Genomic DNA, 27,818 nt, shown 5'->3' with positions numbered 1-27,818 from the left:
ATAAATCGAAACTCACCAAACAAAACAAACAAGCACAAACGAAACGTGACGTTCTGGGTTGCTCACAGGCAGCTATACAAACACAAGATCCCACAAAGCACAAAAGGGGAAATGGCTGCCTGAATATGATCCCCAATCAGAGACAACGATAAACAGCTGCCTCTGATTGGGAAACATACCAGGCCAACATAGATGATTAAACACCTAGATAACCTACCCTAGTCATTGTCACGCCCCAGCCACCATAGAGAATAAACAGCTCTCTATGGTCAGGGCGTGACACAACGTCAGAATATGTTGACACATTACATTGAAACAACTAGTTTGTGCCCAGTCGGATCTCATTGTCTTCCGTTTTCTTTGTCTGTTGCATTTGTCTTTTGAGTTAACGATCAAGTTATCCTGTCTAGGATAGGGGTTCCGCTAGCGGAACTCCTCCCACATTCCACTGAAAAGGCAGAGCGGGAAATTCAAAAAATTTTTTTTTGAAATATTTAACTTTCACACATTAACAAGTCCAATACAGCATTTGAAAGATAAACATCTTGTGAATCCAGCCAACATGTCCGATTTTTTAAATGTATTACAGCAAAAACACCACGTATATTTATGTTAGCTCACCACCAAATACAAAAGAGGACAGACATTTTTCACAGCACCGGTAGCATGCAGGTAGCATGCACAAAGCCAACCTAACTAACCTAGAACCAACCTAACTAACCTAGAAACAACTCCCTCAGATGACAGTCCTATAACATGTTACACAATAAATCTATGTTTTGTTCAAAAAATGTGCATATTTGAGCTATAAATCAGTTTTACATTACTGCTACCATCATAGCTACAGTCAGAAATAGCACGGGAGTAGCCAGAGTAAATACAGACACCAACGTCAACTACCTAATTACACATCATAAAACATTTCAGAAAAATATATGGTGGATAGCAAATGAAAGACAAAGATCTTGTGAATATAGCCAATATTTCCGATTTTTAAAATGTTTTACAGCGAAAACACCACGTATATTTATGTTAGCTCACCACCAAATACAAAAGATAGACAGACATTTTTCACAGCACCGGTAGCATGCAGGTAGCATGCACAAAGCCAACCTAACTAACCTAGAACCAACCTAACTAACCTAGAAACAACTCCCTCAGATGACAGTCCTATAACATGTTACACAATAAATCTATGTTTTGTTCAAAAAATGTGCATATTTGAGCTATAAATCAGTTTTACATTACTGCTACCATCATAGCTACCATCATAGCTACAGTCAGAAATAGCACGGGAGTAGCCAGAGTAAATAGACACCAACGTCAACTACCTAATTACACATCATAAAACATTTCAGAAAAATATATGGTGGATAGCAAATGAAAGACAAAGATCTTGTGAATATAGCCAATATTTCCGATTTTCTAAGTGTTTTACAGCGAAAACACAATATATCGTTATATTAGCTTACTACAATAGCTATCACAAAACAGCATTGATTCAAGGCAAACGTAGCGATAGCACAGTTCGACAGATATATGAAATCGCATCCCAAATTGGGTCCTTATCTTTGTTGATCTTCCATCAGAATGTTGTACAAGGGGTCCTTTGTTCAGAACCGTCTTTGTTTGGGTCCAGTCCGTACTATTTCCCTCTTGAATTAGCAAGCACACTGGCAGTGCGGCGCTAACCTCTCCTTTTTGAAGAAATTCCTCCAACGCATCACGTCTAAAGTCCCGAATAAATTTCAATAATATAATTAAACTATATTGAAAAAACATACTTTAGGATGATATTGTGACATGTATCGAATAAAATCGAAGCCAGAGATCATATTAATCAATAACGACGGTTTTCCAGGAGGCGATACCAGGTCCAAATTCGCGCCTCCCAACAAAAAATAAATGGCGGTCCTCTCAATCAAAGAGGTTGTATTCAATCCCTGAACGAGATAATCACCTCATTTCTGCTCTCACTTCCGCATGACACCCAGGGGAAGGCGTATGGCGTGTTTCTACAGTCATAAGTGACATGCCCTTTTATAGACAAGCTCTTGAAGAGAGACCTCGATTTTGGAAATCTCACTTCCGGATAGGAAATGGGCTGTAAAAAGAGTTCTGTTCCACTTAGAGAAATAATTAGAACTGTTTTAGAAACTAGAGAGTGTTTTCTATCCAATATTAATAATAATATGCATATTGTACGAGCAAGAATTGAGTAGGAGGCCGTTTTAAATTTTGAACGATTTTCCCCAAAAGTGTAAACTCCACCCCTAATCCTAAAGAGGTTATCTTGCTAATGCAGTTCCTGGGTGTCAAATAGAGCATTGTTGCAGTTAAACATGCTGTAGTTAACACACAATGCACAACTAAACTTCCCTCTAAGGCCGGGATTGAATCTGATCGCACATTGGGACAATGCGCCAATTTAGGTAATTTCCGATTGAGCCGACATATGCAGTGTTTACTGTGAATGTGGTCTCAGCGAACATGGAAACATTGCCTTTAAAAGGACCATTGTCGAAAAAGCACGATCGGATTGAATACCGTTCTCAATCTGTTAACATGATACATACCTCAAATACGCCAATACCGAATAACTGAGTTATTTTTCCTCTTTGTACCTAGAACTACTACTTATACAGCATTCAAGATACAGCTAGAGCAGTTATGAAGTTCAACTACTTCCTGTCTTCTCCTATCCTTCCAGACACCCTCTATTCCCACTGCTGGCCCTGCTGTTTGAGAAGTGTGAGCAGGCCACCCAGGGCTCCGAGTGCATCACCTCTGCCAGCTTCGATGTGGACATTGAAAACTTTGTCCACCAGCAGGAGCAGGACCACAAGCCGTTCTTCAGCGAGGACCCTGAGCTGGACAACCTGGTTAGTACCCTGCCTGGGGGCCATCTAAATAGTTTAACGTGGATTTTAACCATCTCAAAGTCTAACATGGCTTCCTAATATTAAGCAGTTATCGCAATAGTCATACTGTAATGACTTCCTCCACCAGTAGAGAGAGCAAATCATCCTCAACATTAGTAAGCCACGCTGGACTACTGAGATGCCTCCTCAGCGTTAGGAAGCTCTGTTAAATATCCCTTTCAGGTCCCACCCACAATAATCTTATTTTCTCTCTCACCCTTTCTCATGTACACAGTTCTCTCTTCAATTAGCTCTCTCTCTCTTGCTCTCTCACACACGTCTACCTCTACCCCCTCCCTCTTGTACCTCTTACTTTCCTCCTTTGTCTCTCTCTCTCTATTTCTATTCTATTCACCCTTTCTCTCTCTTCCCCTTTCCCACTCTTCCCCTCATGATATCTCCCTCCTACCATTCTATGACAGCTAGCAGTAATTAGAAATGAGGAGAAATAGGGAGGGTGGCTAGAGACAGAGAAATCATTATGTGGGTGCTCGGCGACAAGTGGTGCGGCAGTCAATTAACCCCGCATCTGTGTGCTTTACGAGGTGCTGGTCGGTGGCTGGACCCAGCACACACTAACTCTTCCACAGGACAGTAAGCTGATGCTGACTGGCTGAGATGGCACAAGGCCCCGATTAAACAAGCAGCGGTAATTGTCATGTAACATCTCACCCGGCTCGAATTGGACTCTTACGATATTACCTTACTTAGAATATCTCAACAGCATGGGATATTAGGTGAGAAGGACATCTCCAATAAGAATCCCTATTGTAAACTCGCTAGGGTGATGACAACTAGGGTATTAACTTCAGGTAGAATGCTTATAGATTTGTTATTATATAAGGATATTCTTTCATGCATTTAAATGAAGATGAAACAGTAAATGACTCCACCAATGCAACAGACATAGGTTCAAGATGTATATTGTCACATTTTCAATGTACCACATCAAAAGAAATGAAAATAATAAACCCCAATGATTTTTCACAACCCGTGTCCAAATTACTTTCAAGATTGCTTCAACCCGTTGGCATGCGTTGGAGCTAAAAAAGAAGAAGTCCCGAAGCACCCCATCGTTGTGGTTACTCACTAACGTTACTCGTAGATATTAGCCACAGCGAAGTATAACAGTTCCGTGCAGCTGTCCTCACAAGATCCACAGCAAGCACAGCTATCAATGCAGACAGTACTCATTAACAGCAACAGATATGCCATGGAAACATGAACTCGTTAATCTTCCACAAGCAATTCTCTCCAGGTCTCGCACGATGCTAGGCTGACCTCGAGGCTGTCAAATACCGCCACGATGAGACGGTAGATTCAGTCTACTAAGTCTTTCTTAACAAAATAATAATACTCTTATAAAATAAAATCAGTATTTCCCTTCAAAACTCGGTAGATACGTGTTTTGTTCTATTTTTATCATCTTCTTTCATAGTTTTTCTTCACCAACACTGATAATGTTCACCATATGTGAATTGATTTCCTCCCCATCTATCTTCAGAGTTCGTACTGTTAGGTGAACTAAACTGGGATATGCTTAACACCCCGGCCGTCCTACAATCTAAGATAGATGCCCTCAATATCACACAAATTATTAAGGAACCTACCAAGTACAACCCTAAATCTGTAACCATGGGCACCCTCTTAGATATCATCCTGACCAACTTACCCTCTAAATACACATCTGCTGTCTTCAACGAGGATCTCAGCGATCACTGCCTCATTGCCTGTGTGCGGAATGGGTCCGCGGTCAAACGACCACCCCTCATCACTGTCAAACGCTCCCTAAAAAACTTCAGCGAGCAAGCCTATCTAATCGACCTGGCCCGGGTATCCTGGAAGGATACTGACCTCATCCCATCAGTAGAGGATGCCTGGTTGCTCTTTAAAAGTGCTTTCCTCGCCATCTTAAATAAGCTTGCAAGAACAGAACAGATATAGCCCTTGGTTCACCCCAGACTTGACTGCCCTTGACCAGCACAAAAACATCCTCTGGCGTTCTGCATTAGCATGAAATAGCCCCTGCGATATGCAACTTTTCAGGGAAGTCAGGAACCAATATACTCAGTCAGTTAGGAAAGCTAAGGCTAACTTTTTCAAACAGAAATTTGCATCCTGTAGCACTAATTTCAAAAAGTTTTGGGACACTGTAAAGTCCATGGAGAATAAGAGCACCTCCTCCCAGCTGCCCACTGCACTGAGGATAAGAAACACTGTCACCACCAATAAATCTATGATAACTGATAATTTCAATAAGCATTTGTCTACGGCTGGCCATGCTTTCCACCTGGCTACACCTACCCAGGGCAACAGCTCAACATCCCCTGCAGCAACTTGCCCAAGCTTCTCCTTCACCCAAATCCAGACAGTTGATGTTCTGAAAGAGCTGCCAAATCTGGATCCCTACAAATAAGCTGGTATAGACAATCTGGACCCTCTCTTTCTAAAATGATCCGCCGAAATTGTTGCAACCCCTATTACTAGCCTGTTCACCCTCACTTTCGTATCGTCTGAGATCCCCAAAGATTGGAAAGCTGCCGCGGTCCTCCCCCTTTTCAAAGGGTTCGACACTCTAGACCCAAACTGCTATAGACCTATATCCATTCTGCCCTGCCTTTCTAAAATCTTCGAAAGCCAAGTTATCAAACAGATTGCCGACCATTTTGAATCCCACCGTACCTTCTCCACTATGAAATCTGGTTTACGAGCTGGTCATGGGTGCACCTCAGCCACGCTCAAGGTCCTAAACGACATCATAACCAGGATCAATAAAAGGGAGTACTGTGCAGCCGTCTTCATCGACCTGGCCAAGGCTTTCAACTCTGTCAATCACCGCATTCTTATTGGCAGACTCAATAGCCTTGGTTTCTCAAATGACTGCCTCGCCTGGTTCACCAACTAATTCTCAGATAGAGTTCAGTGTGTCAAATCGGAGGGCCTGTTGTCCGGACCTCTGGCAGTCTCTATGGTGGTGCCACAGGCTTCAATTCTCAGGCCGACTCTTTTCTCTGTATATATCAATGATGTCAATCTTGCTGCTGGTGATTCTTTGATCCACCTCTACGCAGACGACACCATCTGTATACCTCTGGCCCTTCTTTGGACACTGTGTTAACATCTCCAAACAAGCTTCAATGCCATACACCACTCCTTCCGTGGCCTAAATGCAACCGATTGTTGCCCGCACCCGCCCGCCCGACTAGCATCACTACTCTATACGGTTTTGACTTAGAATATGTGGACAACTGCAAATACGTGTCTGGTTAGACTGTTAGACTGTAAACTCTCCTTCCAGACTCACATTAAGCATCTCCAATCCAAAATTATATCTAGAATTGGCTTCATATTTCGCAACAAAGCCTCCTTCACTCATGCTGCCAAACATACCCTCGTAAAACTGACTATCCTACCGATCCTTGACTTTGGCAATGTCATTTACAAAATAGCCTCCAACACTCTACTCAGCAAACTGGATATAGTCTATCACAGTGCCATCCGCATATTCTACCCACCACTGCGACCTACCTGTATGCTCTCGTTGGCTGGTCCTTACTACATATTCGTCGCCAAACCCACTGGCTCCAGGTCATCTATAAGTCTTTGCTCGGTAAAGCCCCGCCTTATCTAAGCTCACTGGTCACCATAGTAACACCCACCCATAGCATGCGCTCCAGCAGGTATATTTTACTGGTCATCCCCGAAGCCAACACTTCCTTTGTCCACCTTTCCTTCCAGTTCTCCGCTGCCAATGACTGGAACGAATTGCAAAAATCACTGAAGCTAGAGTCTTATATGTCCCTCTTTAACTTTAAGCATCAGCTGTCAGAGCAGCTTACTTGTACACAGCCATTCTGTAAATAGCACACCCGACTACCTCATCCCCATATTGTTCTTTATCCTCTTGCTCTTTTGCACCCCAGTACCTCTACTTGCACATCATCATCTGCATATCAATCACTTCAGTGTTAATGCTAAGTTGTCATTATTTCACCTCTATGGCCTATTTATTGCCTTACCTCCCTACTCTTCTACATTTTCACACACTGTACATCGATGGTTCTATTGTGTTATTGACTATGCGTTTGTTTATGTGTAACTCTGTGTTGTTGTTTTTGTCACACTGCTTTCCTTTATCTTGGCCAGGTAGCAGTTGTAAATGAGAACTTGTTCTCAAATGGCCTACCTGGTTTAATAAAGGTGAAATAAAATAAAATAAATAAAAATGTCTCTTCCTCTTTCTTCAACGTCTCTTTCCCAGTCCTCCTGTTAACCAGTTCAACTCTCCCATTGACCACAGCTTAACAAGCTACCTAATTGGTCAAAACTTAAACTTAAACGTAAACCAACCTTTTCACTTGTACATTAAATAAATATTTCTTCAAAAGAAATGCATTAACGACATTACAATACAGAAGCAATTTGATCATCTTTTACATCTAACACCAATGCATTATAACAAATAAACTCAAAACTTGGTTTTAACAAGGGTATTACAGTCAGATTTATCTCCTCCTTGGCCAAGCACTTTCCCACCCCATTCTGGTGCCCTTGAGTGCTGACTTTGAGAGAGTGAACACAGGAATGGGAAGCCTGGTTGGGAAAAGGATTGGATCATGGTGAAGAACTTTGAGAGGGTCATGGATTAACAAGTGTTATGTCAAGGGCTATCTGAGAATGTTCAGGGACTGACAGATTAGGGCCAGCACATCATCTATAAGGCACACAAGGGGTCTGTCCAGAAACAACCCCTAGCCCCTGGGGATTTCTTGTGGCGTCCATTGTCAATTATTGATCCTGCTGGGTTATATATCTTTGGTGCAAACTGGAGAAGGCAACGATGGAGCTAGTCAATGTTGAGCCAGCCTAGCATTCAGGCTAGCATATAGCAGGTAGCCTACTCCTCCTGTCATTGAGCCTGCTGGCTTTGTCTCTCTCTCCTCAGATGGTGAAGGCCATCCAGGTGCTAAGGTTACACTTTTTTAAAGCTGGAGAAAGCAACAATGGAGCTAGCTAAAGTTGAGCTAGCTCAGACTAGCATGAAATCTAGCATGAAGACTAGCATGAAATCTAGCATATAGCCTCCTTCTTTCCCCAGTCATTGAGCCTGCTTATTTTCCTCTCTCTCTCTCCTCAGATGGTGAAGGCCATCCAGGTGCTGAGGATCCACCTGCTGGAACTGGAGAAGGTTAATGAGCTCTGTAAGGACTTTTGCAACCGCTACATTACCTGCCTCAAGACCAAGATGCACAGCGACAACCTGCTCCGCAATGACCTGGGCGGGCCCTACTCGCCCTCGCACACCTCACTTAGCCTGCAGCAGGTAAGAGACAGACACACAAAAACTCATTGAATCAACATTGTTTCCATGTCATTTCAACTGCAAAAAATCTATGTGATGACATTGAATTAACGGATTGGATTTACAATAAGTCATCATATTTTAATATTTCATATTTTATATTTGTATATTTTTTACCTAAATCCAATGACATGGAGAATTTTTGTTGCTAATTTCACGTTTAATGTTAGTTGACAAGTCAACCAAAATTAAATCAAAACTAGACTTTGAAATGACATGGGATATGCACACTGGTGCACGCATACACATATGCACTCTAAACAGAATGTCTTTGGTATGCACTTAGAAAGAGCCAACTGTTTCATCTGTTTCGTCTTTTTATTTTTTATGTTAATATATATTACATCAATTTCCCCCTGTTTTCGTTCACTCTAAGGAAGTAACTTCAAGCATGACCCATATCTTTTTCTTTTGACTCTCCATTTATATTTGCAATAGTTCTCAAATTTGACAGAGACAGTTGGAGCCATTCTGCAAATGAGGGCAGCTGCTCCTCTTTCCAATCCCTTAAAATGACCCTTTTAGCAATGAGAGTTAGTGTCCTGTGCATGGAAGCATTTGGTGTATTCTCCGGGAGGTTAATTCCCAGCAAGATAAAGGCTGCATTTGTGTGTATTACATTTTTATTGCACTTTGAAATAGAGAGAATATTATTTTCCAACAGGGTTTGATTTGATTTATTAGGAGCCCAATTAGCCAACGCCAATGGTGACAGGTAGTCTTACTGCGTTCCGACACCTAACAGAAAAGATATTACAGACAAAATACTTTACAATTTATACTGAACAAAAATATAAAACAGACGCCTCACAAGTTGTCAACTGGCAGCTTCATTAAATAGTACCCGCAAAACACCAGTCTTAACGTCAACAGCGAGGAGGCGACTCCGGGATGCTGGCCTTCTAGGCAGAGTTCCTCTGTCCAGTGTCTGTGTTCTTTTGCCCATCTTAATCTTTTCTTTTTCTTTGCAACTCTGCCTAGGCCAGCATCCCGGAGTTGCCTCTTCACTGTTGATGTTGAGACTGGTGTTATGCGGGTACTATTTAAGGAAGCTGCCAATTGAGGACTTGTGAGGCACCTGTTTCTCAAACTAGACACTCTAATGTACTTGTCCTCTTGCTCAGATATGCACCGGGGCCTCCCACTCCTCTTTCTATTCTGGTTAGAGACAGTTTGCACTGTTCTGTGAAGGGAGTAGTACACAGCGTTGTACGAGATCTTCAGTTTCTTGGCAATTTTTCGCAAGGAATAGCCTTCATTTCTCAGAACAAGAATAGACTGACGAGTTTCAGAAGAAAGTTCTTTGTTTCTGGCCATTTTGAGCCTGTAATCCAACCCACAAATGCTGATGCTCCAGATACTCAACTAGTCTAAAAAGGCCAGTTTTATTTCTTCTTTAATCAGAACTACAGTTTTCAGCGGTGCTAACTTTATTGCAAAATGTTTTTTTAATGATCAATTAGCCTTTTAAAATTATACACTTTGATTAGCTAACACAATGTGCCATTGGAACACAGGAGTGATGGTTGCTGATAATGGGCCTCTGTACGCCAATGTAGATATTCCATTAAAAATCAGCCGTTTCCAGCTACAATAGTCATTTACAACATTAACAATGTCTACACTGTATTTCTGATAAATTTTATGTTATTGTAATGGACAGAAATGTTTGCTTTTCTTTCAAAAACAAGGACATTTCTAAGTGACCCCAAACTTTTGAACGATAGTGTACATTTAAAAACATGAACATGTACTGTGCGTGTGTGTGTGTGCATCTATCAGTTAAATGTCAGTACATACAAACAACAAGTAGGTCAGATGGGGGAGAGGTGTTGTGCCGTGAGGTGTTGCTTTATTTGTTTTTTGAAACCAGGTTTGCTGTTCACTTGCACTATATGAGATCGAAGGGAGTCCCATGCATGTATAATACTATACGTTTCCTTGAATTTGTTCTGGACCTGGGGACTGTGAAAAGACCCCTGGTGGCATGTCTGGTGGGGTAAGTGTGTCAGTGCTGTGTGTAAGTTGACTATGCAAAAGAAATTGAATTTCCAACACAATGTTTCTTATAAAACAAGAAGTGATGCAGTCAGTCTTACCTCAACTCTTAGCCTAGAGAGACTGACATGCATACTATTGATATTAGCCTTCTTATTTCAATGAAAGGCAAGACGTTCCGCTCTTTTCTGGGACAGCTGCAGCTTAACTAGGTCTTTCTTTACATCCCTATGAGTAGACAATATCAAGATAAGACAAAACTGGAGACTGCAGGACTTGCTTTGTTGAGTGTGGTTTCAAAAAAGCAGAGCATCTCTTTATTATGGACAGACCTTTCCCCATCTTACAACCATTGAATATATATGTTTTGTCCATAACAGTTTACAATCTAAGGTTAAACCAAGTAATTTAGTCTCCTCAACTTGTTCAACAGCCACACAATTCATTACCAGATTCAGCTGAGGTCTAAAACGTGTGTGTTCAGAAGCAGTTTATTACTGGCCACCCATTCCAAAACTGACTGCAACTCTTTGTTAAAGATTTCAGTGACTTCATTAGCTGTGGTTGCTGATGCGTATATGGTTGAATCATCAGCATACATGGACACACAGGCTTTGTTTAATGCCAGTGGCAGGTCATTGGTAAAACTAGAAAAGTGTAGAGGGCTTTAAGAGCTTCCCTGTGGTACACTACACTTTACAAGTTTGACATTAGAGAAGATTCCATTAGATAGATAGCTTTGAATCCACGATTTGGCAGCGATTGAAAAGCCATAACACATATGTTTTCAACAACAGGTTGTAGTCAATAATAGCAAAGGCTGCACTGAAATCTAACAGTACAGCTCCCACAATCTTCTTATTATCAATTACTTTCAACCAATAATCAGTAATCATCATGTTGAGTGCTCACTAAGCTATCTGGGGTGGCAGGTAGTCTAGTGGTTATAGTGTTGGGCCAGTAACCGAAAGGTTGCTAGATCGAATCGCTGAGCTGACAGGGTACAAATCTGTCGTTCTGTCCCTGAACAAGGCAGTTAACTTCTTGCGACTACAGGGGGTGCTGTTCCGAATTAGCATTTTGTCGTCTCCAAATTAAACTGCCTAGTACTCAATTCTTGCTCGTACAATATGCATATTATTAATTCTATTGGATAGAAAACACTTTCTAGTTTCATACAAAGTTGGAATGATGTCTGTGGGTGACCCAGAACTCTTTCTACAGCGAAATCCATGACAGACAGTGAAAGGTCTGAGAGCGAAGCTCTGGTTTCAGATCAGTTTTTAAGGTCTCTGTCTATCCTATGGAACGACACGAACTGCACCCGCCTTCCCCTGGATGTCAGTAACCAATGAGAAGTGGAATGGGCCTTCTCCGTAGCTCTCAGAGGTTATAAAAGACCAAGGAGTGAGAGTAGCCCCCCTTTCGACGCTCGCCCTTACGCAGGAAGGGACCTCCGGATGCCATTTTCACAGGCTCGGTTATCAACTTGAAATGTATCCGTCTGTAATTTAATTCGATATAGGACTTAGAAACATCATAAGGTAGTTAATTTAAACCGTTTTATAGCAATTTATATCCGTTTAGTGCGATTTTGATGCATTTCTATGTGAAGCACCGGGCACATTTCGGGGTCCCGGTCGAACGTTAGCGGGCATTTAGACGGACAAAGGACATCTTTCGACCAAAAGAAGATTAAACCCAAGAAAGAATACATTGCCCAAGAATCTGATGGAAGAACAGCTCAAAGTAAGCAATATTTAATATGATAAATCGTTGTTCTGTCGAAATATTTTAAACGCATATTTCGCCATTTTGTTTGGTATAGCTTCACTTGGCGAACCCTGTATTGAAAAGTAAGGATAATTTTAAAAATGTAAGTCAGCGGTTGCATTAAGAACTAATTTGTCTTTCGATTCCTGTCAACTCTGTATTTTTTAGTCAAGTATATGATTAGCTTTCGATTAAACTAGATCACTCTGAAAGCTGACGTCCCTCATTTTGATGCTTGAGTTGTGACTATTTCCATTGTATAACCACGGTTTTGTATGGCTAAATATGCACCTTTTCGAACAAACTGTATATGTATGTTGTAAAATGATGTTACAGGAGTGTCATCGGAAGAATTCTGAGAAGGTTAGTGAAAAAATTAATATATTTTGGCGATGATAACGTTATAGCTCCCTTTGCCTTGAATTCATGCTCTACTAACGTTTGCACATGTGGTATGCTAACTTATCGATTTATTGTGTTTTCGCTGAAAAACGCTTAGAAAATCTGAAATATGGTCTGAAATCACAAGAACTGTGTCTTTCCATTGCTATGCTTTGTCTATTTTTATGAAATGTTTTATGATGAGTAAATTGGTCATACACGTTGCTCTATCTAGTAATTCTAGTCGATTTGTGATGGTCGGTGCAATTGTAAACTGTGATTTCTACCTGAAATATGCACTTTTTTCTAACAACACCTATCCTATACCATAAATATGTTATCAGACTGTCATCTGATGAGTTTTTTTCTTGGTTTGTTGCTATCAATATCTTAGTTTAGCCGAATTGGTGATAGCTAGTGGTGGAGAGAGAAAATGGTGGACAAAGAAAGATGGTGTATTTTGCTAACGTGGTTAGCTAATAGATTTACATATTGTGTCTTCCCTGTAAAACATTTTAAAAAACAGAAATGATGGGTTTATTCACAAGATCTGTATCTTTCATCTGGTGTCTTGGACTTGTGATTTAATGATATTTAGATGCTACTATTTACTTGTGAAGCTATGCTAGCGATGCTAATCAGTGTGGGGGGGGTGGGGGGTGATCCCGGATACGGGGTTGATACTCGTGAAAGGTTAACCACTGTTACTAGGCCGTCATTGTAAATAAGAATTTGTTCTTAACTGACTTGCCTAGTTAAATATATATATTTTTAAAGCATTCTGAAAGTCTGTTGTTAATTTGTTTACAGAGAAATAGCATTGTATTTGGTCAAACACCATTTTTCCCAACAGTTTGCTAAGAGCTGGCAACAAGTTGATAGGTCTGCTTTACCACTTTTGAGTAGCGGAATTACTTTGGCTTCCCTCCAGATCTGAGGACAAACACTTTCCTCTACACTCAGATTAAACGTGTGACAGATACGAGTGGATATAGAGTCAGCTACCATTCTCAGTAGCTTTCCATCTAAGTTGTCAATGCCAGGAGGTTTGTCATTATTGATCGACAACAATAGTTTTTCCACTTCTCCCACACTAACTTGACAAAATTCTAACTTACAATGCTTTTCTTTCATTATTAGGACACTTGACCAACTTAGGACACTTGACCACCATACTGTATGTACAAGCACAGGATCATCTGATTTAAATCTCCAATATTTGCTGTCGATTGTCATTTTTGCCTTCTACATTTTAGAGGGAGTCCAATAAGTTCTATTCATTATAATATACTGAACCATTTGTGTTTAAGACTGTGTACATTTAAAAAAAAAACATTTCTTGTATATTCATCTTCAAATCTTTTTCCTTTACGGAAGGTGTAGTCCCCTTGTATTTTCATGTAATAATTTATACACCCTGGATGCCAGGTGGTTTCTGGAATGGACATCCTTTATAACACTTTGCAATTAGTTAGAACAATTACATTCAAACATGATTTTATCTGTTGACTTTACTGCCAAGTCTGTTTTGTTTTTCTGAAAGGCCATTACACTTGTGTCCAAACGTCTGAGTCATATTCAGTAGTGTACAACATTGTGGAATGTTTTGATACAAATACATTTTGAAGAACAGACTTTTGTCTCCTACATGTTGCAATAATGAGTCATGTAAGCTCTATTCATGGAATTTCTATCTGCAACATTCAGTAAGTCCTCAACTGCCCATCTCAGACCCCTCACTGGTTCCCTCTCTTCTTATGACCTCTGACCTCACCAGGACCTCCTCCAGACGTCCTCTCCGTCCATGACATCAGTCTCCAGCTCCGTCAACTCCTCGGGAATCATGGTGCCCACCGGGACCCTGCAACAGGGCAACATTGCCATGACTACCATCAACTCCCACGTGGTGTCAGGTGAGAAGCCTTTCCACCTTCCACAAGCCAGTTGTGTGGGTACCTCACCTTCCCTAATATTATGCTTGTTATCATTTATTGGGATGAGTCCTGTCCTGGAAGCAGAACTGAGAGATTCAAAATGGTCTATTTTGTAAAATGTTATGAAAACTAAAATTTGCTTTTTGGTCATAGGCATTAGGGTTAACAGTGTGGTTAATGTTAGAGTTAAGGCTAACGTTAGGTTTAAAGTCAGATTTTATGACTTTGTGGCTGTGCCAGGTAGTGACCACTCTCAGAGCTGCCTCAATAACAAGATTCATGACAAAAAAACGCTAACCTGCTAATATTACATCTTTACGTTGTACTTTATAACAACTGGCCCTTTTGCCTATACATTATAGATACATAGGCAGGAACAGTTGCAGTTTATGTACAAATTGTACAGTGTTCTACCTTGCATGCACAAAATGGACTTACAACAGAATTATCTAAAACAACAACAGGGTGAGAGAAGGTTTAGCCACAATACATGTTATGCACTAAGTATTTATCAATGCTTCTTTCAGCATCATCATGCTGGTAGGTTAGAGCATATCCTATGTAAAACAGAGTCTGTTGACATATAGTTAAGAATAAACATTTTGTGTTAATGAAGGTGTTCTATATCACTCAAGAGTGTGACTATGGGTTTCTTGGTATTATGTACGGCGGAATGTTACCCCTACCCTCCGGAAATCCCTTTCAACCTAGAATAATCAATCTCATTCCAGCTTTCTCTTTGATCACAACACTCAAATTAACTCAAATGTAACACCCATAATCAGAGAATCTAAATTAGTGGTAATTAGTAGCAAAACAACAGCTCCTTCCTCAAGGACCCCGAGGTGAAAGAATATACCTTTTGTTTCATGCTTTATTCGCGCCGTCCGTGTTTACGTGTTGTTGTTGTTATTGTTGTGTTAGGGTGAGATAATATATCTCTCGAGTTGAAACTGCGCGAGGCCGACTGCTTTTCACAGAAGAAGAAGCCACTTGACTTTCATAATCGCAAATTATACCCTCAGGTGGAACCTTGTATCAGCCGGTTGCCATGGTGACATCGCAAGGGCAGGTGTTAACCCAGGGACTCTCCCAGGGGACCATCCAGATCCAGAATTCACAGGTGAGGCCACCAGCTGCTTTCCTAGCATATCCCTCCCTGCTGTCCCCGCAATCCAGTCGCCCCACAATCAGTGCTGTCCCCACTATCCTTGCTGTCCCCACAATCCATCTTGTACCCACAATCCCTGCTGTCCCCACAATCCCTGATGTACCCACAATCGATCTTGTCCCCACAATCCCTGCTGTCCCCACAATCCATCTTGTCCCTGGAATCCCTGCTGTTCCCTTTATTCAAGATTCAAAACCATTCTTCTCACCAAAACGTATTGTTGTTATAGGTACACTTATTTCAATGCTTGTGAGAAACCAATTAAAATCATGTCAAATCAACTTTTTGCAGAGAATTTTTTTGAAATAATAGAAAGATAGTAACACGAGGAATAACTACACAATGAGTAACAGTAACTTGGCTATATACAGCACCGAATACCAGTACCGAGTCGATGTACAGGGTTACGAGGTAATTGAGGTAGATATGTACATACAGTGAATTCGGATAGTATTCAGACCCCTTGACTTTTTCCACATTTTGTTACGTTACATCCTTAATCTAAAATGGATTAAATCGTTTTTTACCCTCATCAATCTATACACAATACCCCATAATGACAAAGCATGTTAAGGTTGTCGTAGTCGTTCTCCTCCTCAGACGAGGAGGAGCATGGATCGGACCAAGATGCGGAGTAGTAGGTATTCATGTTTTAATGAACAAACAACAAACACTACAAATTACGAAACTCTACAAACGTGACTAACCTGAAAACAGTCCTGTGTGGCCCAAACACTGACACAGGAAACAAACACCCACAAAACACAAGTGAAACCCAGGCTGCCTTAGTATGATTCTCAATCAGGGACAACGATTGACACCTGTCTCTGATTGAGAATCATACCAGGCCGAACACAAAATCCCAACATAGAAAATCAAACCTAGACCAACCCACCCAACTCACGCCCTGACCAACTAAAACAAATACATGACAAAGGAAAACAGGTCAGGAACGTGACAGAACCCCCCCCCTTAAGGTGCGAACTCCGGGCGCACCAGCACAAAGTCTAGGGGAGGGTCTGGGTGGGCGTCTGTCCACGGTGGCGGCTCTGGCGCTGGTCGTGGTCCCCACCCCACCATAGTCAACCCCCGCTTCCGTGGCCTCCTCCCAATCTTCACCCTCCATGTCAATCCCACTATTTCAAAAGGCAGTAACAGACTGAGGGGTAGCACCTGACTGAGGGGTAGCACCTGACTGAGGGGTAGCACCTGACTGAGGGGTAGCACCTGACTGAGGGGTAGCACCTGACTGAGGGGCGGATCCTGGCTGGCGGAAGGCTCTGGCGGATCCTGGCTGGCGGAAGGCTCTGGCGGATCCTGGCTGGCGGAAGGCTCTGGCGGATCCTGGCTGGCGGAAGGCTCTGGCGGATCCTGGCTGGCGGAAGGCTCTGGCGGATCCTGGCTGGCTGGCTCCGGCGGATCCTGGCTGGCTGGCTCCGGCAGCTCCTGGCTGGCTGGCAGCTCCTGGCTGGACGGCTCTGGCTGGTCCTGGCTGGACGGCTCTGGCTGGTCCTGGCTGGACGGCTCTGGCTGGTCCTGGCTGGACGGCTCTGGCTGGTCCTGGCTGGACGGCTCTGGCTGGTCCTGGCTGGACGGCTCTGGCTGGTCCTGGCTGGACGGCTCTGGCTGGTCCTGGCTGGACGGCTCTGGCTGGTCCTGGCTGGACGGCACTGGCTGGTCCTGGCTGGACGGCTCTGAAGGCTCGGGACAGACGGGCAGCTCAGGACAGACGGGCAGCTCTGACGGCTCGGGACAGACGGGCAGCGCTGGGCAGGCAGACAGTTCAGACAGCGCTGGGCAGGCAGGCAGCTCAGACGGCGCTGGACAGACGAGCAGTGCAGGCGGCGTTGGGCAGACGGCCGACTCTGACCTGCTGAGGCGCACAGTAGGCCTGGTGCGTGGTACCGGAACTGGAGGCACTGAGCTGGAGACACGCACCATAGGGAGAGTGCGTGGAGGAGGAACAGGGCTCTGGAAACGCACTGGAAGCCTGGTGCGTGGTGTCGGCACTGATGGTACTGGGCTGGGGTGGGAAGGTGGCGCCGGATATACCGGACCGTGAAGGAGGACACGCGCTCTTGAGCACCGAGCCTCCCCAACCTTACCAGGTTGAATGGTCCCCGTAGCCCTGCCAGTGCGGCGAGGTGGAATAGCCCGCACTGGGCTATGCTGGCGAACCGGGGACACCATCTGTAAGGCTGGTGCCATGTACGCCGGCCCGAGGAGACGTACTGGAGGCCAGATATGTTGGGCCGGCTTCATGGCACCCGGCTCGATGCCCAACCTAGCCCTACCAGTGCGGCAAGGTGGAATAGCCCGCACTGGGCTAAGCACGCGTACTGGGGACACCGTGCGCTTTACCACATAACACGGTGTCTGACCAGTACGACGCCCTCTCACTCCACGGTAAGCCCGGGGAGTTGGCTCAGGTAGCCAACCCGGCTTCGCCACACTCCCCTTTAGCTCCCCCCCAAGAAATTTTTGGGTGAGCCTCTCGGGCTTCCGTGCTAGCCGCGTACCCTCATACCTCCGGTTCCTCTCTCCGGTTGCCTCTGCTCTCCTCGCTGCCTCCAGCTGTTCCCATGGGAGGCGATCCTTTCCAGCCAGGATCTCCTCCCATGTGTAGCAACCCTTGCCGTTCAAGACGTCTTCCCATGTCCATTCCTCTGTCTGTCTTTGCTGCTGTCGCTGCCCTTCTCCACTCCGCTTGGTCCTCTTGTGGTGGGTGTTTCTGTTAAGGTTGTCGTAGTCGTTCTCCTCCTCAGACGAGGAGGAGCATGGATCGGACCAAGATGCGGAGTAGTAGGTATTCATGTTTTAATGAACAAACAACAAACACTACAAATTACGAAACTCTACAAACGTGACTAACCTGAAAACAGTCCTGTGTGGCCCAAACACTGACACAGGAAACAAACACCCACAAAACACAAGTGAAACCCAGGCTGCCTTAGTATGATTCTCAATCAGGGACAACGATTGACACCTGTCTCTGATTGAGAATCATACCAGGCCGAACACAAAATCCCAACATAGAAAATCAAACCTAGACCAACCCACCCAACTCACGCCCTGACCAACTAAAACAAATACATGACAAAGGAAAACAGGTCAGGAACGTGACAAAGCAAAAACAGGTTTTTAGAAATGTTTGCACATTTATTACAAATAAAAAACTGAAATATCACATTTACATAAGTATCCATATCACATTTACATAAGTTGCTGCACAGCTATTTTCAGGTCTCTCCAGAGATGTTTGATCGGGTTCAAGTCCAGGCTCTGGCTGGGCCACTCAAGGATATTCAGACATGTCCCGAAGGCACTCCTGTGTTGTCTTGATAATGTTATCATAATGATAATGACTGACAAACTCCAAATACTCTCAATGTCATGCAGTATATTCATTTTTTCTTACCATTAGCTGTCACCAGAGGGCATGCCTGTCTGTTAGGAACATGTGACGACAGTACTAGCATGAAAAATAGTATTAGAGTAATAGTATAATAGCTCACGTGTCATTGGTAAACCTAAGAAATTCGGCACACTGTGTTTGCGAAGTATCACTTGTTTTTTATGGTAACGTTTCATCCTTTAGCCTATGTGCTAAAATGTTCTCCTTGATGAAATGTGCACTTGTGCACTTGTTTATTTTTATTTGACGTCTAACACACCTGCAAAGAAAGCTCTAGATGTCCGAGTGGGCGAGTGCATGTCCCTTTAAACCCATGCATTCCTCATGTTCTGAAGAACCTCACACAGGAGGTCCATATCTTAGTCAGACTGTCAGACCACCCGTATGCTCGGCTATGGAGTAGACTGTTTAGTGCAGTACTCTGCGGCTGTATCAGCCAGGCAGGAAATACTGTGTTTGACAGACAGCGGCGGCCTCTGTGAATACCCAAGACCCAGCCGAGGCAGCGCTCTACACGTGGGCTGGGAATAAAGTGCATCCCTGTAGCTACACCACCGGCAAACTCCCGGTTATGATACCCCGGCTTGGTGCCGCCAATTAATTCAACCCCGCTTTCCCGGAACACGCATTCCCTGGGCCGAGGGGGATGGGGGAGGGATTTCCATACCCCAGCTGCAACTGTAATGAGGCTTGTTTTGTGTGTTTTATATATTTATATCAGAATCAGTTGGGAGCCATTTCTTTTTAATGACTTTACAATGCCAGTGTCTGCATGAAATTAATCACATGCATTTTTAGCTGAGTATATTTATGTATTTGTTTATTTATTTTTGCATTTTGTCCTGCCAATGTTTTCATGATGGGTTGTTAAATATGAATGAAGGATCTCCACTTTGATACTGTTTGCGCCAATGACACAGAAACTATTTGTTTTGTGTGTGGACCAGAGATGGACATTTTGAGATTTCATACATAGTGATCTCATGCCACTGTAGATGCCTTGGTGTATGTGCGTGTGCGTAGATGTGTTTTCTTGCACACACACACACACACACGCGCAAACGCACGCACGCACACACACACACACAATGCTTCTATTTTCTATCAGTGGGGACATGCAAACAAAAGCCTCTAACACATTGCTGTTTAAACTAGGACACTGGAACAGTTAATTACCATTGAGTTCTCCCCACCCATCTATACTGTAAAACAGAAATCAGCGAATTATTGAAGAAGTGCTTTTTCACGATTTTCTCAACCACCCACTGAGTTGGCACAAAACTCTTATCAAAGCCAAAGTTTTAATTACAAGCGTTCTACTTGTACTCTCTTGTTTTCCCACCACACGTTGCCAGGTTTTTGAGGCAGATTTCTCATCTGAGCTCTCTTTTTTAGATCGGCCTCGCAGATTTCTCTGAGTCAAGGGTGTTGCGAATCGACATTCCTTCCTCGCACTTTTAATATAAGTATCATTACTCAAATTGGGTTGCTATGGCAACGGTGAAAAGGGCGGTTCTGCATTTGCCAAAGAGACGAGTAATTGGCACTCTCCTTTTGTTACCATGGCAATAATAACACCCATCCCTCTCTCCATCCCTCTCTTCCATCCAAGGTAAACCTGGACTTGGCTTCACTCTTGGACAGTGATGACAAGAAGCACAAAAACAAGAGAGGGGTCCTGCCCAAGCACGCCACCAACATCATGCGCTCCTGGCTCTTCCAGCACCTCATGGTTAGCTAGCAACATTTCAGTGTTCATATCAATGTTAATGTGTTGGAGTTAATCAAAAGAGGGCCATCGCACTCTCAAAAAGTTTGTTTGGTGCATAAAACTGTTGTATCCAGATAAGCAAAACATTTGATGGAAAAGTAAAGTAAGCTTTATGCAACATATTTTTGAGTGCAGAACCTTCACATTTTTTTCTGATGTGCTGCTGAACTGGTAACAGGGCCAATATTCATCTGTAGTCCATGGGTTAAGCTATGGAGGAAGATATTGAGAAGAGTCGAGTTATGGAGGAAAAGCGGGGTGAAGGGTTTAGAGCTGAAAATGTTAGGGTTATAGCTGTGTATGACTGAGGGCCCATCTAGAAACAGCCCCTATAGCTTCTACACCAATATGCACTAGGGATCTGAATGAATTGAGTAGGTATAAGCAAGATGGTAGTTCCACCCTGTCTGATAGGCTGAGGATTTTTGTAAGGTGTAAAATAGGTAAACAGGTTAGACTGAGAAGTCAGCGTGAAGATGGTAAGGGTTAGGGATGAGAGGTGCGAGTGGAGGGTTTGAACTATTAATTCACAACAATTCTAATTGAAATTGATTCAACTTTACTGATGGCACTCTAAATATCTTATATCTTTCCCTTTTGTAGCATCCCTACCCAACAGAGGACGAGAAAAGACAGATTGCAGGACAAACCAATCTCACCTTATTACAGGTCAACAACTGGTAAGATTGTAATACTACTACTGCCAATGCAATATGACATGAAAATCAACTGGCTAAAAGTATGGATGAAATTAATAGTGAATGATGATGAGTTCAAACTTCAGTCCTTTGCTCTACCACCTAATGGTGATTCACAACATATTGGCGCCATCTACTGGTCTAAAAATGCTCTCAGTATCATAGAGTACAAAACCCTTACAGAGAAAAAAATTCTGTCTCTATGTTTCTCTTACACTTGTCTCTTTGTCTTTTTATTTGTCTATTTTCCTTCCCTCTCCCTCCCCTCTCCATCTCCCTCTCTGTCCCTCTCTTTTTTTCTCTCTCTCTCTCACAATCTCTAGGTTTATCAATGCTCGCAGGCGCATCCTCCAGCCCATGCTGGATGCCAGTAACCCAGACCCAGCTCCCAAGGCTAAGAAGATGAAGTCCCAACACCGTCCAACCCAGCGCTTCTGGCCAGACTCCATTGTGGCTGGAGTCTTGCAGACACATGGACCTCACTCTAATAACGCCGACAGTACGTCACTAAACCATTCAAACGTTCTGTCCATGTCTGTTTCAACACTCTAGACAAAAATTGGTTGAGTCAACATGGTTCTCTTGTAATTTCAACATAGTTTCCTCGTTATTTCAACCTACTTTATCAAGGGAATCATTTTGCATCAATGTGCATAGTTAATGTGCACATACACACTCAATAGTCATGGATCTTTAAAGCAATGGATCAGCAAAATACAGTGAATATTGGCATGGCTATATAGATTCCACCACATTATACCAGTCCATTATTTTTAAACCCATGAGGGGGATTGAATGAGTTCATCATTTAGATGAGAAGGGTAGAGAATCAAAGGCCGTTATAGTGTGTTAACCCTGCGTTGCTTGCTTCTCCTCCTTCTCATACAGACCCCCTAGGCTTTGACAGCCTCCAGCCCCTGTCCTCTGTCTCAGCCACAATGTCCATGCAGCAAGCCATGCTCGGGGGAACCGATGACTCCATGGATGGCACAGAGGAAGAGGAAGAGGAGGAAGAAGAGGAAGGGATGGAAGAGGAGGAGGAAGAGGAGGATGAGGAGGAGGAAGAGATCGAGGGAGGAAGGAGAGATCTGGGCATGGAACATAGAGAGGGACTCGAGTAATGAGAGATGTTAGAGGACTACCTTTTGACCTTTTGACACCTGGGTTGTGTTCATTACTCACCAAATGGAAGAACATTTTGACAGATTTCTCCAATAAGAAACAGTCATTTTCAATTTCTGTTGCCCTAATGCACACAACCCAGCCCATACACAAAAGAAAATGCTGGGTTGTTTGGATGACCCAACCTCTGGGTTGCAGGCATTGGGTCACATAGTTTGGTTGTTTTCTTTGAAAAAAACAAGATTGGGTTGTTGATGCTGGGTTATTAAGATATGACCCAGCGGGTCAGATCAGAAGACTGGAGGCGTAGCCTGCATATAGTTATTTTTGGGCACCCGTGAGAGTAAATGTCATTCTGGTTCATCTGTTCTGTTATCACATGTTAAGGTTGAACACGGACAGTTTTGTAGCTTTAATGAGGCTTACAAAAGTGCATGAGTTCCTTGAGTTTATGCAAATTCCAATGGTAAGATAGTTACCACTTTGTTACAATATGTAAATAACATTTTAGAATATGTCATTTGCAAAAATAGTCAAGTAAAATAGACATGTACAATGTACAAACATAACATGATGAACAGGTAATAAAGTTACTCTCATAGGTGGCCAAAAATAACTATCTGAAAGCCATGCCCCTAATAAGCCCCACCTCCAGAAAAAAGACTCAGCTACTTGGTCAACCCAGCATGAAAGTAAATAAAATCCAAATTTATGGTAAAATTAACCCATGTTAGGGTAATCCCAACAACCAAACATGTTTGGTTATTCACGCAACCCAACTGGCTGGGTCAAAATAAATATGTTAAATATTTACCCAGTGCTGGGTTACCAAATAACCCAAATTGGGTTGTTTTTAACCCAGCATTATTTAGAGTGTACTCTCCCGCTACAACCCACACCTTCATTCAAACTCACCCCTTGACCAGCCCCTAGATTCAGGCCATAGACACACCTCGAATGGGCTTTTTGTTTTTTCTACCATGGATGTCTGTCTAGAAACTACAGATCCGTCCCATCAGAACTCTTAAGACTGAAGAGCCTATATGAGGTTGAAGGTGTCCTAAAATGGACACCATACTATGTGGACTAGTGGGTCACCCCAATCCTCTTATGTTTTATTACAGACAAAATTGATGACAATGACAATGAAGAAAACTATGAGTTGCTGTATGTGAGTTGATTGTGAGCTGTACTGTAGGTCTATACCTGGCCATCACGTTGGGTTCCATGCTTTGGTATCATCAATGCCTTAGTGCGTTTAAATGACTCTTTGGTTCTCAGGTTGACTCCATTGACTCCATAAGCACGACGTGATCATACTGTTTTCCACGCAAGTTTTCATGACATTGATGATGAGCGATTATTTGCTGCAACAAAATTGATGTTTTCAGGTATGATAAAAAAAGTCTGAGGCTGCGGATCCGTAGGTAACCGCCCCCTTCTCGCCCCTGCCCCGCCCTGTCCCGCCCCGCTGGATCCCCAGGAAAGATCTGTACCATGTTCTGCGCATGTTTTTCTTTACCTACAGTATAATTTACGCACACATTTTTGTGGTTATCCTCCCTTGATATTTCTTACTGTCAGTCATGAATGATAATCTTTCAAGTTTTACCGGTGAAACGTCCATGCAGCATCTGCATGCCAATCATTTGATCTCAATCAGTTTCATGGGAATATGCATTTAGATCTTCTTAGTTATGTACAGTGTTGTTTCGAATTATGTACAGTGAGTGAATTTTAGAACAGATGGAGTTAACAAACTGTAGCATATCTGTGTTTTGTTTCAAATAAAGCACATATTTTGCCTAGAGGCGCACGCTGTTCATTCGAGAAAAATGCAACCATTCTGTTATATACAATACTATCATTATGTGATCTTGCGGACATTGATTCAGCTTTGATTTAACTTTATTAAACGAGCACCGTTCACCAGAGTAGCCTGTTCTCTAGAAGTAAAGCAGACTGCAGAGACTGTGCGTAAATAGAGAATCCCGCACATGCGCCTAAGTTGTGGGACCTTAAACCCCCAGGAAGAAAAATCCAGTAAAAGTCGGATCCGCAGCCACTCCTTAAAAAAACCATTTAATTATTTGCATCTATGAGCAAAAACGTTTCCAGTAACCTGACAGCACAAAGTATGTATATTAGATTTGTGACATTTGTGTTATGTTGTTGAAGGCTTGCATATTTATTATGTTCTTTCTTAGAGCTCTCAGAAGGCGGTTCAAGCGGAACCTTCTTTGTAGAAGGCACAAAGTTACTGTTGTGATGTTCTGGAGGTCTTGCAATTGCGTGAATCTGAGTTATCGAAGATACTGATGGCCAGTCAAGCTGACAAAATCTCTAGACTGTAAAAAATGTCACATTGAGAATTCACATGACAAACAAAACACTGCCCTGGTAAGTGTCTCAATGAGTTAAAGAAAAACACACCAACATGGAGAGAGGTGATGTCCTCAATTCATATTAACTGACAACCTTTGCAAGAAAAATGCAATTTGAAGCAGAAGCCTGGAGATTTAAAGAGAATAGTTAAATTCCTGCCATGTCTTTTACGTGAAGGATTTGAAGAAACTGTGAAAACTAATTTCAGCTCTCTTTTTGTGCTAAATGAAATCCACAAAATGGAGTCACCTATTTCTGATGTGATGTCTTGAAAAGAAAAACCTGTTCTTGAATTTTCCTTGGTCTTTGTGAAGTATGTTCTTCATTATTCATTTTCTTGATTGCTTATTTTTTTAAATGGTTCTTCCAGCGCAAGTGACAATAGGGGATTTTTTATTTTCGTTTGTACACATTAATGTCATAATCTATTCTGTTTCAATAGACCATTTTTAATAATTAAAGATATAAAGCTACTCGTTTGAGTATCCTTTTGAGGCAGAAAAATGTGTACAGTTCCATTTGTGTGCATATGACATTGATCGCACATCTTGAGCATACAGTGTACATATTAGGACAGGCTTAGTCTCAGCCTATTATAGAAACTGTATGAGTATGACACAGTGAATGTGTGAAGTTTTGTGTCATTATACATCATAACAGCATCTTGACAGTGTAATAGCCCCAGCCCTCCTCCCTGTCTCCAGATTAGGAAATACAATCCAAATAGCTGTGAATGATGATGTCATATTTCAGTACCCTTATCTGTTGTGGTGGCTGTTCTATCTACATCACTCAGAGGAAGCACACTGTGAAGGCACTAAAGATAACCCCACATGTTGTCATGAATGTGTGCCTGTTGCTCATTGATAAGTCTTGCTCTAGTGCTCCTGTCAGAAAAGTTCACCCCAGTCACACTACCTGTTGCAGGCTGACACTAACCCAACGCTGGGCCTCTGCTTTGCAAACAAGAAAGACCACAAGAGTTCCAAGTATTAGAGAATAACCACAGTTCTCCATGTTTTTAACTGAATCCTGCTGTAAACGAACTACCCAAATTACAGATGACTCTCAGACCAAACGGCCTCAATGTAGAGAAACCTCTTACATTTTCTTTGTCTTATATCCCACTCACCGGTTGTTAATCAAGCCTATGATTTGGGTACCACACAGATGTCTTCCCAGCTTTTCATTTGTGTGATCCATATAAATACAGATTATCACTTCACATTTGCTGAATATGATACAACTAAGATCTTCTGTAGATCGCCATTATACATTGATTTCAGACATTCTGCAGTTTATCACTGGTATGGACACACACACATGCACACACACACAAACTTGGACGCACGTACAGTACCAGTCAAAAGTTTGGACACAGCATTATTAGAAAGCATTATTAGAAAATAGTAAAAATAAAGAAAAACCCGTTGAATGAGTAGGTGTGTCCAATTTTTTGACTGGTACTACATCCATATCCACCCCCCCCCCCGGGCGGGCTGGCACCTGTGTCTCACTGGGCTATGGCTCCAGCGAACCTACGGCCATTGGTACTTTTTAGCTGGCATTTACATAACAATGACTAACTGTGAACTTTTAATATTTTGTTTTTACACAGAGGCTAATGGCTTCTAGCAAAGTAACTGTTTTGATTCTGCAGAGGTTGTTGATTCTGCTCTTCACAAGTCTTCACTGTCAGCCCTAGCTATGGAAACACAAGTTCCATAGTATAACATAGGGGTGTATACATTAGTGTAACACGGGTGTTACAGTCAGAAAGGAGCATAAGGTTACCAGTCCCATCAGCAGTACTGAAATAGCTGTAGCAGACAGAGCCTAAATGTAACTGCCATCCTCCATACTATGCGCTAGAAGCACCATCTCTGGAGCCAACCTGAGGTAGAAATAGGAAGGGAAATGAAAGAGGCAGGAAAAGCCACTGGTGCTGGGGCCTTGTTTGAAGTGGTCTGCTTGGGACATCAGTGGATAGCAAGGGCAGTGTCTCATAGGTACACACATGCACACGTAAGTCCAAACACACACACACACACACACACACACACACACACACACACACACACACACACACACACACACACACACACACACACACACACACACACACACCCGCTCCCTACTGCCATCTGGGCTCCAGCACACAGCAACAGTGGTCCCTTGTAATTAGACCCATAGACCCAGGAGCCAAGCCCAGTCCCAGCCTCTCATTTAGCAGGGCCCTCATGGACTATTTAAGGGCCTCGCCAACACAGCTCTGGTCTTCAGAGGTCCGTTTGGTTCAGTTGTCTCACTGCATTTAATTTCTGGATTTCCATCCTACAGTCACCGGTCACTGGAAAGAGCAGGCAGATTGAAGGTAACGTGGAGGCTTTTTTATTATCATGATTTAAAGGCTGTTGACATTTAGGGAGCTAGAGGTGTGTAGAATAAGTGGTATTTATTTCAATGGTTTAAATGACTGATGTATGTTTGGTATTTACCTTATGGTGGTACAGTATTGTCAACTGAAGAGAAATATCTGATACCATTTGTCTCTTCTCATCCTTAGCCATAGTTTTGCATACAGTTATGATTCCGTCACACAAAGAATACCAGTTTTAATTCTCAAATTGGACATCAAAACTATACATGGGCAATCTGAAATATGTATCAATAATTAAAGAATACAAAGTACTGAATACAAAGTACATTCTAATACGCTACAGGGTAGGACATCTATTTTCCCTAGCTAACCCAAAAACTCTTGGTTGTTAGTTGGGATTAGATCGTGCCCAGGCTAAAAACTCTTCATGCTCTTAGTGCTATCAAGTCTCAGTGGACTCAGGTTGGAGTAAATCCAACATTTTTCTGTCCCTTTCTAGGCCCCAAG

The 27,818-nt window shown here is 42.7% G+C and overlaps 1 protein-coding gene across 4 annotated transcripts in view; it reads left to right on the top strand.

The window, feature by feature from the left end:
• LOC120056484 (homeobox protein PKNOX2-like) overlaps positions 1-22,689 on the top strand; it is a 58,256-nt gene extending 35,567 nt beyond the window's left edge. The window contains exons 3-10 of one of the 4 annotated variants that reach the window (XM_039004657.1): positions 2,711-2,882; positions 8,059-8,244; positions 14,225-14,348; positions 15,395-15,492; positions 20,568-20,687; positions 21,330-21,406; positions 21,748-21,923; positions 22,313-22,689. In XM_039004657.1, the coding sequence (XP_038860585.1) occupies positions 2,711-2,882; positions 8,059-8,244; positions 14,225-14,348; positions 15,395-15,492; positions 20,568-20,687; positions 21,330-21,406; positions 21,748-21,923; positions 22,313-22,545 (1,186 nt within the window). In that variant the 3' untranslated portion in view covers positions 22,546-22,689. Of the gene's footprint in view, positions 1-2,710; positions 2,883-8,058; positions 8,245-14,212; positions 14,349-15,394; positions 15,493-20,567; positions 20,688-21,329; positions 21,407-21,747; positions 21,924-22,312 lie in introns of all 4 variants that reach the window. The other 3 variants (XM_039004656.1, XM_039004658.1, XM_039004659.1) reach the window with 3 other exon arrangements.
• The last annotated feature ends 5,129 nt before the right edge of the window (positions 22,690-27,818 follow it).

The sequence above is a fragment of the Salvelinus namaycush genome, chromosome 12, assembly GCF_016432855.1.
Source record: "Salvelinus namaycush isolate Seneca chromosome 12, SaNama_1.0, whole genome shotgun sequence".
Classification (NCBI taxonomy): Eukaryota; Metazoa; Chordata; class Actinopteri; order Salmoniformes; family Salmonidae; genus Salvelinus; species Salvelinus namaycush.
This window is presented reverse-complemented; position numbering and strand designations above follow the sequence as displayed.